This window comes from Balaenoptera borealis (genome assembly GCF_965194805.1).
Source record: "Balaenoptera borealis genome assembly, chromosome: 13".
Lineage (NCBI taxonomy): Eukaryota > Metazoa > Chordata > Mammalia > Artiodactyla > Balaenopteridae > Balaenoptera > Balaenoptera borealis.
The window spans coordinates 101,964,676-101,983,075 of NC_138870.1; the positions used below are offsets into that span (position 1 = coordinate 101,964,676).

At 50.0% G+C, this 18,400-nt stretch overlaps 1 protein-coding gene and 2 long non-coding RNA genes across 15 annotated transcripts in view; 1 reads left to right on the forward strand and 2 right to left on the reverse strand.

Moving 5' to 3' along the window:
* LOC309608668 overlaps positions 1–18,400 on the reverse strand; it is a 314,353-nt gene that overhangs the window by 98,031 nt on the left and 197,922 nt on the right. The gene's annotated exons all lie outside the window — the stretch shown is intronic.
* LOC309608661 lies at positions 2–13,490 on the reverse strand. 2 transcript variants are annotated; one of them, XR_014233046.1, is made up of 3 exons: positions 7,736–13,490; positions 1,142–6,450; positions 2–646 (listed from the first exon to the last, which is right to left on the reverse strand). It is a non-coding gene; the product is annotated as an uncharacterized lncRNA (long non-coding RNA). The 2 variants fall into 2 exon arrangements; XR_014233047.1 differs by lacking the exon at positions 7,736–13,490 and having other exon boundaries at positions 1,142–1,337; positions 6,136–6,806.
* Positions 6,860–18,400, forward strand: part of FAM118A (family with sequence similarity 118 member A) — a 31,112-nt gene continuing 19,571 nt past the window's right edge. For 2 of the 12 annotated variants that reach the window (XR_014233416.1, XM_082350848.1), the window contains exons 1-3: positions 6,865–7,204; positions 16,903–16,958; positions 17,745–18,000. Coding sequence is in view for 11 of the 12 variants with exons in the window: in XM_082350848.1 (XP_082206974.1) it covers positions 16,912–16,958; positions 17,745–18,000 (303 nt within the window). In the remaining variant the exon portion in view is untranslated. Of the gene's footprint in view, positions 7,205–14,969; positions 15,110–16,831; positions 16,959–17,744; positions 18,001–18,400 lie in introns of all 12 variants that reach the window. The other 10 variants (XM_082350849.1, XM_082350851.1, XM_082350858.1 and 7 more) reach the window with 10 other exon arrangements.

Consider the following 18,400-nt stretch of genomic DNA (forward strand, 5'->3'; position numbering starts at 1 on the left):
AGTCAAAGCGAAGGTGGAGAGGGTAAGGAAATCAGGGCTGTTAGGGCACCGGGGTTGTCTGAGTCTCAGGCTCCTCCGGAAGATGGGAAATCAGCACCTCCCCTGAGGGCTTCGCGTGAGCTTTAGGGATTATTAGATGCTGTTTTGGGGTTTGCTGGCTGTGAGGTACCAGAAGCTGATCTGGGCCCAGGTTACGGCTCTGCTGGCAGCTCGTCCTGTCCCCCCCACCAACCCTGTAGTCAGCTCTTTCTCTTTGGGGCTCAGTTTCCTCATCTGTAAAATGGGCTGATACCTCAGTTAATTTCAGGGCCATGCACTTCCGGGTCCCTTCACAGCTTTCTCTGAGGACCCCACTACAGACAGGCAAAAGAGGCTGCAGGACACAGGGGAGGGGCACCAAGTCCTCTTGGGGGGCAGACGGGCTCTCCCAGTCCTGGGTCTGTGAGTCTCCACACAGATAACTCAATTCTGTCTTCTGAGCCAGGTAGCAAGACTGCTTTCCTTTCTGGGATGTGCAAAACAAGTCAGTCCCACTTCCCATCACTGAAAGAAGAAGAGGTTTGTCAGGGGACTTCCCTGGCGGTCCAATGGTTAAGACTCCGTGCTTCCAGTGCAGGGGGCGCAGGTTTGATCCCTGGCTGTGGAACTAAAATCCCACATGCCAAGTGGTGCGACCAAAAAAAAAAAAAAAGAGGTTTGTCAGAGCAGGGTTGGTTAAAGCAAGAACGCTACCTGACAGCTGTGAGGAAGAGCCCCAGCAGGCTGATGGGGTGCTCTCAGGACACCAGATCACGGATGCTGAGACATGTCCAGATGCACCAGAGGGGGCCATAGCTGACAAGGCAGGAGGCCTTTGGCCCCTTTGGAATGGCATTCAGGCCCCTTCTGTGCAGCACAGGGGAGAGGAGGGTAAACCTTCATCTTTGGGCAGCATGGGGTTGGGGGGTGAGCTTGGATTCGAAGGCAGAAGCCAAGCCTTGGCCAGCTTCCAGCCAGTTCTCTCCAGTCTGCAGAATAACCCAAGCTGGTGGGCGGGGGTGGGTGGGAGAGGCTGGGCTTGGCTCATGGATTCTGGGCTGGACTCAAGCTTCACAGAAACTTCTAATTATAAATACCCACAGAAGCAATTTTTCTAGCTCACTTCTCAGATTCTGAAGGATCCTCTCCTCCCATGACTGAGCTGGCAGGGCCTTCAGAGCTGAGCTTTCCACCTCCACACAGATGCTGCTTCACCTTCTCTCCCATCTCAATCATGGTTCATCAATGAGCTGATCACTGTAGACATGCTGTGTGACTTGGGGCAAGGAAGTACCCTCTCTGGGCTCCTCTGACCTCATCTGTGCAAAGAGAGTCAGAATGCTTGTGAAGGTTGCTCCAAAATAGGTGATTTTTTCTGAGATCTAATCAATCACGAGGTGATGTCATTCAGTTAAATCCAACCAAACCCTGAGCCCCAGGCTTAGGAAAACTCGGAGCCACCCTTCCGGTCAGAATAGAAATGCACAGAGGAATTGTCAGAGCAGAGCCCTGGACAGAGCATGGTCTGGCCTTCGACACACAGGTCAGTCTAGAAGTGCTGTAAGAATCAGAGATAGGATTACTCTCCCCACCCAACCAGGGCTGGCATAGCCAGGAGGGCTTCCTGGAGGAGGAGGTGATTTTTCTCAACTTTTCTCAACATATAACCTTTTGAGTTTTTTTTTTTTTCCAGCAGCGTAATTCCCTTGGGGCCCATCCAAGTTGTTGCAGGTATCAACACTGCATTCCTTTTTATTGCTGAGTAAGTGTCCCGTGATGTAAATGGACCACAGTTTGTGTATCTGTTCTCCCACTGAAGGACATTTGAGCTGTTTTCAGTTTTTAGCTGTTATGAATACAGCTGCTATGAACATTTATGTAAGGTTTTTACATGAACATAATTTTAATTTTTCTGGGACGAATACCTGAGTGCTATTGCTGGGTTGCATGGGAAGTGTACGTTTACTTTTTTTTTTTTTTTAATTTATTTTTGGCTGTGTTGGGTCTTTGTTGCTGCACGCAGGCTTTCTCTAGTTGCAGCAAGTGGGGGCTACTCTTCATTGCGGTGCTCGGGCTTCTCATTGTGGTGGCTTCTCTTGTTGCGGAGCATGGGCTCTAGGCGCGCGGGCTTCAGTAGTTGTGGCTCACGGCCTCTAGAGCGCAGGCTCAGTAGCTGTGGCGCACAGGCTTAGTTGCTCCATGGCATGTGGGATCTTCCCGGACCAGGACTCGAACCCGTGTCCCCTGCATTGGCAGGCAGATTCTTAACCAGTGTGCCACCGGGGAAGTACAACACTATTTTTTATTTTAGCCATTCTGATAGGTGTGCAGTTGTTGTATGCCTTCACATTCCTACTAACAGTGTGAGAGTTCCAGTTCCTCCACATCTTCTGCAACACTTGGTATGGTCAGGCTTTTAAATGCTGGCCATTCTGGTGGTGTGTAATGGTTTTGATTTGCATTTCCCCATAATAATGTTGAACATCTTTTCAGGTCCTTATTTGCCGTTCATATATTTTCCTTGATGAAACGTGTTCAAATCTTTTGCTCAGTTTTTAAAAACTGGGTTGTTCGTTTATTGTTGAGTCATAAGTTCTTAGTATATTTTAGATTGGGTCCTTAGTCAGATATGTGTTTGCAAATTGCTCCCAGGCTGTGTTTTGCCCTTTTATTTTCATAGTGGTGTCTGTCCCTGACCCAGCTGCCATTTTCTTTATAGCCTCCCCACGCCCTGACACGTGTTTCTTTTTCTTTATAAATTTTAATAATGGTTATGTTTTTAAAAATTAATTAATTAATTTATTTTTGGCTGCATTAGATCTTCACTGCTGTGCACGGGCTTTCTCTAGTTGTGGCGAGCGGGAGCTACTTTTCCTTGCAGTGTGTGGGCTGCTCATCGCGGTGGCTTCTCTTACTGCGGAGCATGGGCCTAGGCACGTGACACATGTGTACATTGCCCATTTCCCTTCTACACCGTCAGCTCCACGAGGGCAGGGGCTGTTCTCCTGCTGTGTCCTCAGCTCCTAGGAGGTATTCATGCTGGTCCCCCTGGCCTTATCACGGCTGCTGGGGAGAAGGGGCCTGGATTGGTGAGCCGAGACCTCAGTGTGGCTTGTTGCAAACTTCCAGGCCAGGGGTGAGGAGGCCTGAGCTGGGGCCCGGGTGGGGGGCAGACGGAACAGCGGAGGAGGGCCAGAGAGACTTCTCCAAGCTTCCCTCCTCCCTTCTCCTGCCAGCAAAGCCGTCCTGCTAGCTACCCACCCCCCACGGGCTGCCCAGCACTGGCGTCACAGTCCTACCTGCCAGCCTGCCCAGGCACAGGTACAGCACCAGGAGTTTCTACAGGAAATTGATGTGGGGGGGGGCGTAGGGGAATTCCCTGGCGGTCCAGTGGTTAGGACTCCGCGCTTTTGCTGCCGACAGCTCCGGTTCCACCCGTGCTCCGGGAACTAAAATCCCACAAGCCACACGGGGGCGTAGTGTGTGTGTGTTATCTACGTAGGGTGTGGTCCAGAGGTATACCATATGCATACATCAGGGCTTTACACCCGTGCAGGGCATCTTTGTGTTATGATGTGGGTCTTTCCGTGGCAACAGAGCAACAACTTCCTTTCTGGGATGGAAGGATTGTCAGCTCATCCCTGATGTCTTTTCCCTCTCCCGGGGCCCCGCCTGTGACTCTGTCCCTTTTCTCCATTCTGCCAACACCACACCCTTTCTGTAGCCAGGCATGTCCTGCAGCGGTTCCAAGCAGATGCCCACCTTCCAGCTTGGCCTGGTTACCGTTAAGTCCTCAGTGTCTGCTTTTCAGTCTGTTAAAGGGGAATAATAATACCTACCGCACAGGACGACTGACAGGTGTGGTAAGATGCATATGGAGCGTTTAGCACGTGGCACGTGGTAGGTGCTCAATAAACAGTAGTTAAACACACAAAAGCATATCCACGAGAGCAACTTCTGCACAGAAGTGAGTGGGGTCTGTCTGGGGAACGAGCCTTGTGGGTTCACGCATACACATATTCACTCCTGTGTTCAGTACACGCTGAATGAGACGTGCTCACACCCGTGGGGTGGAGGCTGGGATGCGGACTCCTACACCCTGCAGGGCCCACACTGTGTGACATACGCCCGCACCCCAGCACCATGCCGGCTCCTTGTCTACCTGCCCCGCCACTGCCTTATCTGCTCTGAGAGTGTGCAACGCGGCCAGGTGGCAGTGCCTCCCAGTAATTTTCCACAGCTTGAGAGAAGCTGTGTCTCTCTTGGATATGGGGGAGGGGAGGGGAAGGCATTGTTCCCAAGGTGTCCCTTCTGCTGGCTTTGTCCTTGTAAGGCTGCCTGGCTGAGCTTTTGGGTGGAGGGGCCGAGACTTCCAGCCTGCACCTCGCCTAGAGCTGAACTGATTACTCCAGCTCCACCATCCTGGCACACCCTGCCCGGGGCCCCGCTGCGCCTTGGGTCTGACCTCTGACAGCACCGAGCCCACAGGGTTCTGTTTATCAAGGTCCACGCTGGGGCCTGGGGCCCTTGAGGGCAGGGGCTGTCTCCTACAGGTCCAGGTGTAAGCAGATAGGTTAGGGGGTCCCCAGAGAAAGAGAACCAGGCATGGCTTTCTTGACATAAGAGAAGCTATTTTTGGCCTAAGCCATTTTGGGATGTCAGCTTGGCCATAGTGCTTGCCCTTGAACAGGTCTCAGTAATTAATGATATTAAGAGAAGTGAGGGAATGCAGGAACAAAGTAAAAGCAGTCAAGAAACAATAGTCAGTGATAAAACAGAGTCCAAGTTCCTCCTCAAGAGATATACATCCTAATCCAATACAGTCTTTGAGTTCTGCAGGAACTAAGGCCCCCATCCAAGTGGAGGACAGAAAGATGACGTTGACCCTTCTGACTTCAATCAACTAAAGCTTGGACTCTGTCGACCTTTGCCCCAATTCTATGCAGAACTCTCCTCTGCTCAAGCCCCTTCGTGAACATGCATGCGTCTTTAGTTTATTATTTCTTTTTGGCCGTGCCACGTGGCTTGTGGGGTCTTAGTTCCCAACCCGGGCCCTCGTTAGTGAAAGCACGGAGTCCTAACCACTGGACCACCAGGGAATTCCCCACCCTTAGCTTAAAACTTTCCCAATTTTGTGGTCTGGGGATACACTGCTTTGGGAAAGATCCCCAGTGTTCTCCTTACTTGCTGCAAGTAATAATAAATCCTTCCTTCTGCTTTTTCTTTTTAAAAAATATTTATTTATTTATTTGGCTGTGCCAGGTCTTAGCTGCAGCATGTGGGATTTTTTTTTTTTTTTTTTTAAGTTTCAGCCTGTGGGATATTTAGTTGCTGCATGCGGGATCTAGTTCCCTGACTAGGGATGGAACCCAGGCCCCTTGCATTGGGAGCGCAGCGTCTTAGCCACTGGACCACCAGGGAAGTCCCTTCGCACGCTTTTTGGCTTAGTTGTGTCTTTTGGCTCCACATTCACCAAGAGGTGAACCCGGTTTTCGGGTAACACAGGTGCCCAGCACTCAGCACAGGTGCTCAGGAATTGAATTGCACTGTGTTCCGACCCTGGGTACAGGGCATTAGGAGCTGCAGGCAGTGGTGGTTAAATGTGCCTCAGCTTCCCCATCTGGAATAATAACGATGGCGACTTCCTCACCTTGTTCCGAGAACTAAAGGAACACAGGCAAGTGCCTGGCACCACATAGGAAGCCCACCTCTGCTCCTCCTTCACCCCTGACTCACTGGCCCCCACGGTGTTCGGGGCTCTGGGGCCCCAAAGTTCACAGGCTTTTGAAACTTACAAGCACGACTTCCCTCACGAATGGGAGGCTCCCTGTAGGCTGGGGGTGGGGTGGGGTTTGTTAGCCAACTTTAAAACCCGCGGGGGGGTGGGTGGGGGATGGGGGGAGGTGCTGAGGAGAGAGGAAATAGCCATTAACTCTGGCTGGCAGGGCAGGGCAGGGAGGGCGGACTCAGGAAGGACGGGAAAGCTGGCAAGAGGAAGCGGCTTTTGATCCGGTTAGGTTTTCTTCAGGGAAGGGAAGGGCTTCCAGAGGCAGACAATGGGAGGAGGGGGCCACCAGAATAATAAGATCACTAGGGGACACTAAACCAGCTGCGTACCTCTGTGCCGAGCCCATCTATGCGCGATCTCATTTGGTTCTCTCAACCACCCCAGGAGGCGCGCACTAGCATCACAGGTTTTACAGACGCGGAACCTGGGACACGGACGGGCGTGTGGTCACAGGGACTCACGGGATCCGAACCCAAGCTGGTCCCATTCTCAGCTTCCGGGTGAGAGTATTTCTTGATGAGGGGAGAGCACGGGTGGACACTCACTCATTCACATTTGGGCACCGATCGTGTGCCCAGCCCCGTTTTAGCTTCTGGGTACCCAGGGATGGACACGGCGGACAAGGTCCCGGCTCTCCAGGGGAGCTGGGGAGAGAAAAATAACAAGTATACGTAATTTCAGAGTGGTAAGAACTCTGAAAGAAAAGAACGCGGGGCTGGGGGAGGGGACTGGCGATTTTAGGTCCGCAGGGTCTTTGGCAAGCAGGGCGTGTGTGGAGACCCGACATTGGCCCGGGTCTGGACCCAACTCGGGTTGGAGAATAGAAGCTGTGCATGAGTGTGATGCAGAGCCTGGCTGCAGAGAGGCGCCTCCGATTGCACTTAATAATGGTCTCCATGTCCCTGCAAAGTGCGCCCATTTTGCAGATGAAGCTGAGAACGCGCTGTGAGCAGCTGCAGGCGGAGCGCGGACGAAGTCTCGGCCCAGCGAGAGCCCTCCGCGCACTCGACCGCGCCTGCGCCGGAGATGGGGCGGGGCCTCGGGGGAGGGCGGGGCCAGCGGCTCGGGAGCCGTTGGTTTTGGGGCGGGACCTCCGCGGGGCGAGGGCGGGCGCACGAGGCAAGGTTTCGCCGTAACGCCGCGGCCGGCCTCCGTGGGAGTCGCGGCTGGGGGTTGCGCGTCGTCTGCTCCGGCTCCGGCTCCGGCTCCGGCTCCGGCTCCGGCTCCGGCTCCGGCTCCGGGTGCGCGCGCCGTCTTCCCACCCGCAGACCGACTTCCGCCCGGCCCCGCCCAGCGCGAGGGGCGCGCGGCCTCCCGGAGCCCCCGGAGACTTGGACCGCTGAGCGGGAGGAGGCGGCGGGAGCGCTAGCTCCGACCAGCGTCTCGGCGGCGTCGCGGGTGAGCTGGCTGGTTGGGGAGGCCCGGCGGTGCCGGATGGAGAGCCCCTCAAGACCCCCGGCCTCTCTCGGGATCCACGGCCGCCTCAAGGACCCCGACAGAGCTCGGTTCCCAAGACCCCCGTCTCACCCGCCCTCGGGAGCCCCAGCCCCCGAGACCCTTTCGGAGTCCCCGGCCACCTCTGGCCCCTACACCTTCAGGACTCTCGAGCCCCCAAACCCAGGATTTCCCCTAGACCCCGAGACCCCCTGAGGCCCTCCCGCCGTTTCAGGGCCCCGGGACCCCTTAGGATCCTCGGTTCCAGAAACCCCCCAAGATTCCCTCAGGACCCCCGAGACCGTCCCTGACTTTCCCATCCCCGGGTCCCCTCAGAACCCCGCTGGGCCGCGAGGCCTTCCGCGCCATCTCCCCCGGCTCCCTGGGCCGCCGTCCCCACCCTCGGCGTCTGCCCTGCCCTCTACCACCTGCCCTGAGGTTCTGTTGCCGTTTGGCTCCCTCTCCTCGCTGGTCTCGAGGCTGGGTTTCTCAAACCTGAGGTCCGTGGACCAATGGGGCGTCCGTGAAAGTGCTCCTGGGGGTTTGTGAATTCTTGATAATATAAAAGAAGTAGAGGCATATGAGTCACCTGATGACTCTTTGTAACCAGGTAGGGGGTGTGATCTCAGCGCGGGCCGTGGCGTCGTGTTTACTGTTGCATTGAGGCCAGAGCAGGACAGGGTTTAATTTTCATGCTCTGCGGTGAGACTCATGGCTCCACAGAAGCGCCTAGAAAACAGATCCGATGTGGTGCAGGGTGGCCCAGCTACGTAGGTGAGGGGCTCGGGGCGGACCAGGACGCTTTGAGCTTGTCTCCTGATGTTGTCATTCATGGAGCTAATTTTTTTTTTTTTCTTTAAATGGCTGTGGTGGGAGAGAATTGTTTGGAGGAAGAAAGACCACATGAGAGGTGGAGGTGACCTCGACCCAGGGTGGTGGCAGTGAGGACCGTGGCTTCTTCAAGCACGGCTAAGCTTCTTCAAGTCTAGACCCAAAAGACTGTTTCCAGGAATTGGCACTGGAGCCAGAGACGACACAGCCCCTGCTCTCAGGGCCACGGTGGAGGGGGGTAATTAAGCACATAGGTAGTTTTTATATGGCCTTGAACTTAGCTGGGGTGAGGGTCAGATTCTCAGGAAGGGGTGTTATGGAGGGCTTCTTGGAGGGGAGGAAAAGTGACAGGTAATAGGTGAGCTGATTCTTGAAGGTTGAAATCAAGAAGTTTGCCAGGGTCACTCCAGGCAAAGGGACAGTATGTGAAAAGGAGAGGCGTGCCACAAAGCACATGAGATTTTGGAAACCAAGAGGTGGGCTGGAGCATAGATTCATCCTGGGGCGGGGGGTGGCTGGAGATGTAATACCTCCTTAATGAGCAAGGTCCTCAGGGGCTATTAGAGGGAATCCTAAGTGGGAAGGATCCAGCTTTGTTCCTTGAGGCCCACCAGGCCCTTGGCCCTTTCTTGAATTACTGCTTCTCCCATCCCCCTGAGTGAGTGATGGTCCAGCTCCCAGCTGAAGAAAGGTGGGCGTTGGTCAGTGGAGAGGAGTGAGGGAGGTGTTCCGGATAGAGGAGACCAGAATGGGGGAAACTGGGAAGCTTGGCAGAGGGCGGGGTTTCAGGCGTGGAGTGGCAAGAACGGGCTGGCTGGGCCAGGGTAGTCAGGACCAAAGCAAGAGGAGCTCCTGAAGCCCGGTGGAGGATTTGGTATTTGAAGGGAGTGGGGGGCCATCGAGGGGTTTGAGGAGGGGAGTGAAGAGGGATTTTGTGTTTTTGAACAATTGCTGGGTCTGGTGTGGGAGAATTGTTTGGAGGAAGCAAGACCACATGAGAGGTGGAGGTGACCTGGACCAGGGTGGTGCCAGCGGGGACCTCGGCTTCCTCAAGCATGGCTAAGCTTCTTAAAGTCTAGACCCAAAAGACCTTTCCAGCTCTTTCTTGTCTCAGCCCACCGTCTTCTGCCTGGGGACTGACGCTGGGAACTTGTTAGTCCTTTTAGGGGAGGTTTTGGTCTTTTGCCCATAGGTCACCTAGGGCTTCATCAGGGTGACTGTGTATCAGAGTGAGCCCAGCATCCACCCCGGAGGTGCACATGTGGCAGGCACAGTGGGCAGGGAGAGGAGAGGCTGGGTCTCAGAAGTAGAACCAGATCACGGAGTGTTTGGAGGCTGGGCTTGGGGGTCCTGAAGGAACTGGAAAGCCCTTGAAGGAGAGACGAGTTCAGATGTGTTGTGTCAGAAACGTCACTTTGGAGACAGTGTGGGACCAGAGGGGCTGAAACCGGAAGCAGGCTGGCTGTCAGTCCAGACAAGTTGTGAGGACTGCAAGGCATGGCAGAGGGTAGGGATTAGAGATCGATTGAGAATAAATCCACAGGACTTTTGTTTGCTGAGGTCTGGACTTGGGTGAGGGGCAGGGAGACTCGCCCGGTACAGTGACGCTGTACAGTAGAACTTTCTGTGGTGATGAAAGTGTTCTCGATCTGTGCTGTCCAGTTCACTCGACACGTGTGGCTGTCAAGCATTTAAAACGTGACCAGTGTGACCGAGGAACTGAATTTTAAATTTTATTTAATTTCAATTGATTAAATCCAGGAAGGATACCCATCGCGTGCATATGGTGTAGTGGGGATCGCACTGTCGTGGGCTCTGCTGTTTTAAGTGTTACCCCTTTTAGTGTTTGCAGCAACCTTGAGATGTACGATATTATTCCTTTTTTACAGATGAAGGAAATACAGCTCAGAGAGACGGAGTAACTCAACCCCATATTAAGTAGTACAGCTGATAACTCGGTTATTTAACTTCTAAGCCTGGACTCTTTCTGCGGGATCCTACTTCCTCCCTCAAAGAGCCTCAAGGTCTGTTTCCCAGGAGAATGAAGTCCTCTCCAGTGGTGGCTTTGTTTCCCAGCTGAGCCCTCCTTATCTGTTCCCTGCTAAAGTTAACAGGACAGCTGTGTGATAAGCTGCCAGCCGGGAGCAAACAGAAAGCTCTTGTGAGCTAGTTGTTTTGCCCGAGGCTTCTTCTTGCTGCCTCTAGTATCTTCCTAATGCTGGCTGTTTCTCTTAGCATTTCTGGAAAATGAATGGAGCAAGGAAGCAGGTGAACCTGCAGATCAGCCAAACTGTGTGGCTTGGTATTTGTAAAGATAGGTCGTAAAAAGAGGTACAAATGAGTACCTTACATGAAGTTTTGGGGTCACAGTGGACCAGCTGGTGCCCGGGATAGTGGCAAGATTATGGGACATAAGCCAGGAATGAGTTTATAGCTTGTCCCCAGACTCCCTAGGGGACCTTGACCAAGTCACTGCCTCTCAGTCTCAATTTTCACACCTGTTATTTAGGGTATTTGACATCGCAGAACCTTTAAGATCCCTCCAGCTCTAAAATTCTATAATTTTAGATTTCACTGGAGGTTTACTTTCTAGAACATCTCTTATTCCTCTTGGGATGGATAAATGCTGGTGCTTCAGCATTTGGCCTCTGCATTGGTGCATTTTAATAAGCCATTATTGGCTTATTGTTAAGTAACGTGTCTATTTGAGTTGTGCAGCATGTCATATCTGATGGACAAACTATTAACCAGTAACCACTTCACATGTTGGCAGTGTTCCTAGTAAAATGTCAGGTATATTTGCTTGCCCTCCTGAGCTGCACTGATGATTGGAGAAAACGTGCAAGACTCCATTTAGCATGGTGGTTGGCCTCTTAAAAGGGTTTAATGTCAGCGTTGGCCAGGTGAGAGGTAATAATAAGAGCCACGTCACAGGGTTGTTGAGAGCTTTACATGAGAATGCATGTAAAGTGCTTAGTGTTTGCCCTTGAATCTAATAGGGGCGTAGAAAGCGTCAGTAATTAATGTTGCTTTTTGAACTAAATTGTGGCCTTTAAATTTTTTACTAGTGGCGGGTTTTGTTGTTTTCTTGGTTTGAGCTTATGTGCCCAAGCAACTCTGTTTGGAGGCACTGGTTTCAAGAAGCAAAGGAACACATTTTGATCATTACAAAATAAGGATTTTTTCCCCCTGCAGTTTATTTTGACTGAATAGAAAGTGATTCGTTAAGTAGCATGTTTTCAAATTAAGGTTTTGTATTTCCTGTAACTTGAAGAAAACAATTCATCCTGAAGATCTCTTACTAGTAATGACTGGGTTAAGTTTTACCAGAATCCAGGTTAAATGAATATGTCATTGTGGAGAAGTAGTGTTGAACCGAAAGCTTCCTGTTGCTGAGGGAGAGCAGCTGGCTGCTGAGGTGGTTTATAGTAATAGATAAACATCTTAAGGTTAAGTGCCTTTCAGATATTGGACTCACTCAAAATCTTCACAACAGTCAGTGATGTGGATGGTGGCATTCCCATTTGACAGATTCGGAAACTGAGGTTCAGAGCGATCTCGGGGCTGGGGATATGGTGGTGTCTCCTGTCTCCAGATCCTGTGTTTGCTCCACCAGAGCCCCAGGTGTTGTGGTTTCAGGGCAAGCCTCTCCTTTGCAGTTCTGGAAGCTTAAGTTTTGTCCATTTGCACCTTGTTTTCAGCTCAGGTGAACCTACTTATGCTAACCAAACTCGCCAGAAATACCTCTACCAACCAGATCCCAGATGATTCATTAGTGGTTAGAAGTCTGTCAAATGTACTTGAAAACTTCCTCTTGTTGCCCAATGATTTCTGCTTCTGTGGCCCCCCCCCTCCCAAGTCAACATGGGGAACCAGATTGCCATGAAAAAGGCAGTTTGAGGGAATCAAGTTAGTGTGAAGGGCAAGGAGGATGATGTTAAGGACCAGGTGTGTCAGTGTCGGTGAGCTATGGCCCCAGGCACTCCTCTGCGATGTGCTGATGGAGCCGGGAAGAGCTTGCTTTATGGCCGGAGGCCTCCACACCTGCCTGGGTGTAGTTGCAGGGCAATTGGTTTGGCCTCATTTAAGGACATTCCAGTCCTTAGGAACCACACTGGCTACAGGGATTACATTTAACACTAGTATTAATATTTCAGGTCTCCTGTCTCCTGTGAGTAGCAGATTTATAAATCATTTCTTAGTGTGGGTTACTTCTGTAACAGTAGCAGAGTGGTAATACCAGAGCTAGCTGTGTTGCCAGGCCTTTACATTAATCAAGTCATTTGTAGTCACAGTGACCTGACTTTTTCCACAAATTCTGGGGGATCTTATTCCATCACTATGGATTGGGTTTAAGTGAGTTCAAAGCGAGCATTTGGAAATTTTCATGAACATTTGCGATGTCCCTGTGTAAGGAATATATTTTGAGCGTATGTCTACTGTAGGCCCCTCTTCCTTCATTGTAATCTGGGGCTGTACAACTTGGGAGTTGTCATCTCCATGCTCTTTTATACCACTCAAAACCCATGTGATTATTTATAGGAAGAAGTTAAGAAGTTTTCTTAAGAATATTTTTCAGGGTCCCACAGACTGGAAACTTCTAATTCAGGGTTTGTACTTAAGTGAAGGTGTAATTTATAATAGAAAGTGATTCGTTTTAAGTTTTTTATTATGCTACTTGTAATAAAATACTATTCTTTTTTAAAAAATATTTATTTATTTATTTGGCTGCACTGGGTCTTAGTTTTGGCATGGGGGATCTTCGTTGTGGCATGCGAACTCTTAGTTGCGGCATGCACGTGGGATCTAGTTCCCCAACCAGGGATCGAACCCGGGCCCCCTGCGTTGGCAGCATGGAGTCTTACCCACTGGACCACCAGGGAAGTCCCTAAAATACTGTTATTGACGAATATTTTCTCCCTCCCCCTCAAAACTTTATGGACCCTTTCACTCATTGATCTGTGCTTTTTTTTTTTTTGGTCTTGACACTTTTGTCTTTTTTCCCATCCCTCTGCTCTTTCTGGCTGTGTAGAACGGTAATGAGTGCTTCAAAGAACGGCCAGTTCTGTAGATCAGCACGTGGGCCTGGTTCAGCAGGACTCCGGCTGGCCTGGCTGGGGTCGCTCACGCAGTTGTGGTTATCTGCCTGCTTGCCGGGCGTTGAGCGGTCCCTCGTAGCCTTGCGTGCTTGTCGAGTGGATGGTGCTGGGTTGTCAGCTGGTGTGCTCTCCATCGGTGGCCGTCCAGGAGGCTAGACCGGGCTTTAGGAGGCTGAGTTCCAAGAGGGCAGGCTCCAGTGTCAGCGTGCTTATCAAATGCTTGCTTGCTTGTTTGCCGACATCCCATTGGCCAAAGAAGTCATATGACCAAGGCCGGAGTCAGTGAGAGCAGGACTGACTACACAAGGGCCAGGGGACCAGGAGGCGCGATGGAGCGGGGGCGGGGAGGTCACTGACAATCCGGCGCGGTGGAGTTAGGGAGCTGGGGAGCGGGACTTTGTTTTGCTAGCTGTAAATAACAAGTTTGGTGTTTGTAGTTCATTCTGTTTTGCATTAGACTCAGTTTGGTGAACATTTATTTAGTGCTGGACGCTAGGGATTCAAAGGATAAGGCAGTCTCTGGCTACTCTGAAGTTCATAAAATACTCATGATCTCAGATTTTAAGCAGAAAATATCCTATTCAGACTTTTATTCATGGCTTTAAATAAAAAGGACAGGAACTGCTTATACAAATCTGTGTTGGGGCCTGATTTTGCTTTCAGAAAATGCTGATAGGTCCTTGAAAAAGAAAATGGGTTGCCATGATGACTTGGCTTTGGGCCTGCAAACTGTGGTGACGACACCATCACCAAGGAAACCAAAAGATGCAGTGTCTAAAAGGTCTCTGAAGGCTTTTGTTCCTGTTGTCTGGAACCTGACTGGCTTGGAGGAATGGTGTTGGGGATGGGAGCAGAACCCCAGAGGCTTGCCCACCTACAGAAACTTCTAGGATCGGGCACTGAGTGCTTTGGAGGGAGATCTCGTGCTTGGCCCTTGGTTTAAAAACAAGGAGAGATTTGGGGTACTTTCTAAGTCATTGTGAGATTTGGCTCGGATAATTATGCTGCTGAAAGAACAGGAAATGAGGTAATGTCTTTCAACATGCAGTGTTATAATGAACTGTAAATGTCTAAATATGGGCAGCTATGCAGTTCATCATTACATAGTTATTGTGTTGAGATTTAATGTAATTGGGTACTTTCTGTGTTGGCTACTTTGATCCTTAAAGACACCCATCGGTATTAAGGTCTAGAGGCTCACCTGCCTGTTGAGTTTGGAGCATGCGCGGTTCTGTTGGAAGCGCCGCGCAGCCGGCTCCAGGCCTTCATCACGCTCAGGAGGAGAGTGAGTTTTGAGCGCTGAAGCCAGCAAACCACCCAGGAGTGCAGGCTGTCACCTGTTATATAAGTGCTCAGTACTTATACTGGTAACTTGTTCTTTTGGAAAACTTTGAAATCACTTAATTTTGGAGTTAAGTCCAGCCCAGAAAAGTTTAATTTGTTCATACTTTTTTGCAGATGTGTAAATTCAATGTTGAGGTTTTCCATTTGTGTCTATCTTCATACATACATGGAGCATCGAAAGCAGCTGAACAATAATTGAAAGAACTAGAGAGAGATTTTTAAAAGTTCTTCACAACGGTGACAGTTTGGGGCATGTGATTTCTTAAGTCATTGGTTGACCAGTGACTGTTTAAAAAAAATTCTAAAATGTTTTGTAGAGCAGGATGAGGTAAAAGACTCCTTTCCAGGTGGGAAGGAGTAACTATTTTCAAGTGATGTAGATTATTTGGGGGAGCAGGATTGGGGGGCAATTGGATTAGTCAGCCGTAAGCATCTCGTATTAACCTTACATATAGGATTGAACAGGAAGAACCCTGAGTTCCGTCCTGCAGTGGGAGGTTGAGAAAGGAAGTCTGCGGCCTCCTGAGCTCTGTGACTCCAGAGGTTGAATCCGGAGCATCTTTCCTGTGAGAGGTTCCCAAGCTTTCAAAACTCGGTCAGTTAGCAAGATTTCCTATTTCATAGCTGTTAAAACTGAGGATCGGTGAATAGTTAGGTCAGTCATTGAAATCTCCAGGCTGGGGCCCAAGGTTGCTTATACTGGGGATTATATAATATAGTGGAAAACCTCAATATTTATTCCTTTCCTTAGAAAATATCTAGTAGAAAAAAACAAAAATGAAACAGTCTGACCTTTGATGACTCAGATAGTAACTCCACAGCGGGAAGGAGTTAGGGCTGAGCACCAGCCTTGGGCAGGTGACAGGCATCAGGGAACAGCACTTTCCTTGCCTACAGACTGGTCTCTTAACATTTGGGGAAAGGTCACAGACACCTTTGGGAGTTTAAAGGGCTCTCTGAACCCTTTCCCATGAGCGGGAGGGAAATGTGCGCAGGCACCTACACAGAGTTCTGTATACATTTCCAGGGGATATTCTTACGACCCTGTTTAGCTTTAAAATCTAAAGATGCTCATAGACTGATTAAGCCTTGTTTCCTTCCCCTGGAAAATTATTTTTGGTGACCTAATTCTAATTTAGGGGGGAAAAAAAAGAGATTATACATGTGAAAAGGTGGTTTTCAATTAGTGCTGGTTAGGCTATGCAAAGCAGGCACTTACGTATTCTGCTGACCACTTTTCTGGAAAGCAGTTTGGCGGTAATGTGCTGAGATATTTTACAGAGTTCATATTCTTTAACTGAGCAATTCTGCTTGTCAGAAATCTCTCCTAAATAAATAATTTCAAAATAGATGAAAACTTTGTGCACAGAGATGGTTGTCAGAGTGTTACAGTAATGCCCTACATTGGGGAGGTAGGTAAAGTAAATGATAGCATATCAGTAAGATAGACTTTCATGTATGTTGCTATTACATTTATATTTAGGAATAGTTTTGAATAACATAAGAGAAATGTTTTTATTAAAATGCATGAAAAAAGTAGGATATGACCTATGGTCTCAAATGATGTAAAAATTTTAAAGGAAAAAGTCTAGAGGGAACTCTACAAATGCTAACAGTCATTGCTTGTAGGTAGTAGGATTATGGGCTTTTTAATCTTTATTTTTCTGTATATTTCCTTCTTTGCAGTAAATGTTAGGTAGAGAATTGGGGGGGGGAATATGATTCTGGAAAAATGATAGAACATGGAGATAGTTTGGCAATAGAGACCTAGCTGATTCGAGAGCCGTGTTTTATGTAAGCTAAGAATTGACCTTTTACTTCGATTATTCCTTTGGACTGGATTTCAGTACGGCCGAGGGGAGGCCTGGCATCTCCTTGGAAGACTTGCTGGGCATGTCGTGGTCCGTCTTAGTGCACCGCTCGGTACCCTTGAGAGCTCGGATAGTCCTGGAAACCCGTGTGTGGCTTACTTTATCGTGCCATTGCGTTGTCTTCCTTCCGTGATAAGTCATTTGTGTTCGTGTCACCTGGAAGCGGTTCTGGAGCAGAGTCATGAAGGGGCAGTGAACACACCCAGCGCTGAGCCACTGTACCACCTGCGCTCCCTCACACTAGTTTCCCTTCATTTTCCCTCCAGTGTCGAGCTTCGCAGAATCTGGGTCTGAGACTTTGCCTGGCCTGTCAAGTCACAGAATTAGGAATGGGGGCTTAGGAATCATTTTGGATGTACGTTTTTGTATACGATGCTTTTCAGTTATTCTAATTTAAAGAAAGCTCCAGGGCCTTTGATTTTAATTCCACCTCATCTCTCTTCCAGGGTACTAATAAAAGAACTTTCATCTGGGAAGTAGAAGTCGCTTCTGACCGATTGCTTCTGAATCTCTTTAGGATTCACAGATGGATTCCGTGGAAAAGACAACAAACAGAAGTGAACAAAAATCAAGGTAAATGAAGTCAACTGCACCCTCAAACAGGTGTATAGCTTCCATCACAAGTCTCCTTATATGTTATTTGGTAGCTGGGAGGGTGAGTGAAGTGAGAACACCGGCTGCGGAGGGCATCTCCGGGGCCAGGTAACTACCCTTTGCTCCAAAGTAAGGAACGTTCGCAGAGGCAGCTCTCTTTCTGCCCAAGGAGGCGACTGTCGCCTGGCCTCCATACCGAGCAGCAGGTGACCAGAGGGTCACGTCTAAGGCTGGGGGTGCCACGTTTCACAGGAAAGAAACCTCTGACTGGGAGTGGGCGGGTTACATTTCTGTAAAGTGACGCAGGAGAAGGAGGTGCTTGCCGGGGAGTGGGTTGCAGAGGACCAGCATTTTGCCAGGAATTTTCTTTTTTGTCCCTGTAATCAGGGATCATTTTATTATCATAGTTTGTATCTACAAGCTCTTTGCAGTTTTAAAGGAATTTAAATTGCTGAGATTTCTTGTTCACAAATACATATCACTTAAACGTGTGCTCAACACTATGGGGGACTCGAGATGAATAAGACAGTACTGTCCCAAGTCCCTTAGGAATGAGGATAGAACATGTGAGATTAATACACAAAAAGAAAAGTACACAGGCTCCGTCTTGCGGTTAGTATAACTGGGGGACGATGCGTGTGTGTTTGTGTCCAGCACGGGCTGTGTTTGACCGGACGCCTCACGGATGTTCCCAGACTACACTGTTTTCTTCGTGGTTGCAGTACTTCCATGTTGGCTTTCATTCTTTCCCTCCCTTGTTTTTAGTAGAAAGTTTTTAAAAAGCCTCATCCGGAAACAGCCCCAGGAACTGCTCCTGGTCATCGGGACGGGAGTCAGTGCCGCCGTGGCCCCAGGGATCCCCGCCCTGTGCTCGTGGAGGAGCTGCATCGAGGCCGTCATCGAGGCCGCGGAGCAGCTCGAGGTGCTGCACCCCGGGGATGTGGCCGAGTTCCGCAGGAAGGTGACCAAGGACGGGGACCTGCTGGTTGTCGCCCATGACCTGATCCGGAAGATGTCCCCTGTAAGTCTTTTCACACAAGTGTGTCAGGTCTCACTGGGGACACCTTGGCTCTGGGCCAGTTGGTGAATGAGTCTAGCGTTTAGATTTCTCCAAGCCTGCATTGTGTCTGTTTCTCACCGAGTTGGGCTGACAAGCCAGAAATCTTTCAGTTCATCAGAATATCGTCCCTTTAAACAGACGGGGTGCCGAGCACAGTGTGGGCTCCTAAAACAGTCCATGTTAAACAGAACCTGGATAGGGGGCTTGTCTCAGGGAGGTCGCCGTGCTGCTCTGGGGACCAGCCTGGTGATCTCACCCTCGTTTAGCGAAGGGACGGGGCAGCCAGGTCTTCGTTTGGTCCAAGCAGGCCAGCCGCATCCCTTCAGACGACCAGGGCTTCCCAAACATTGTAAGATGGGAG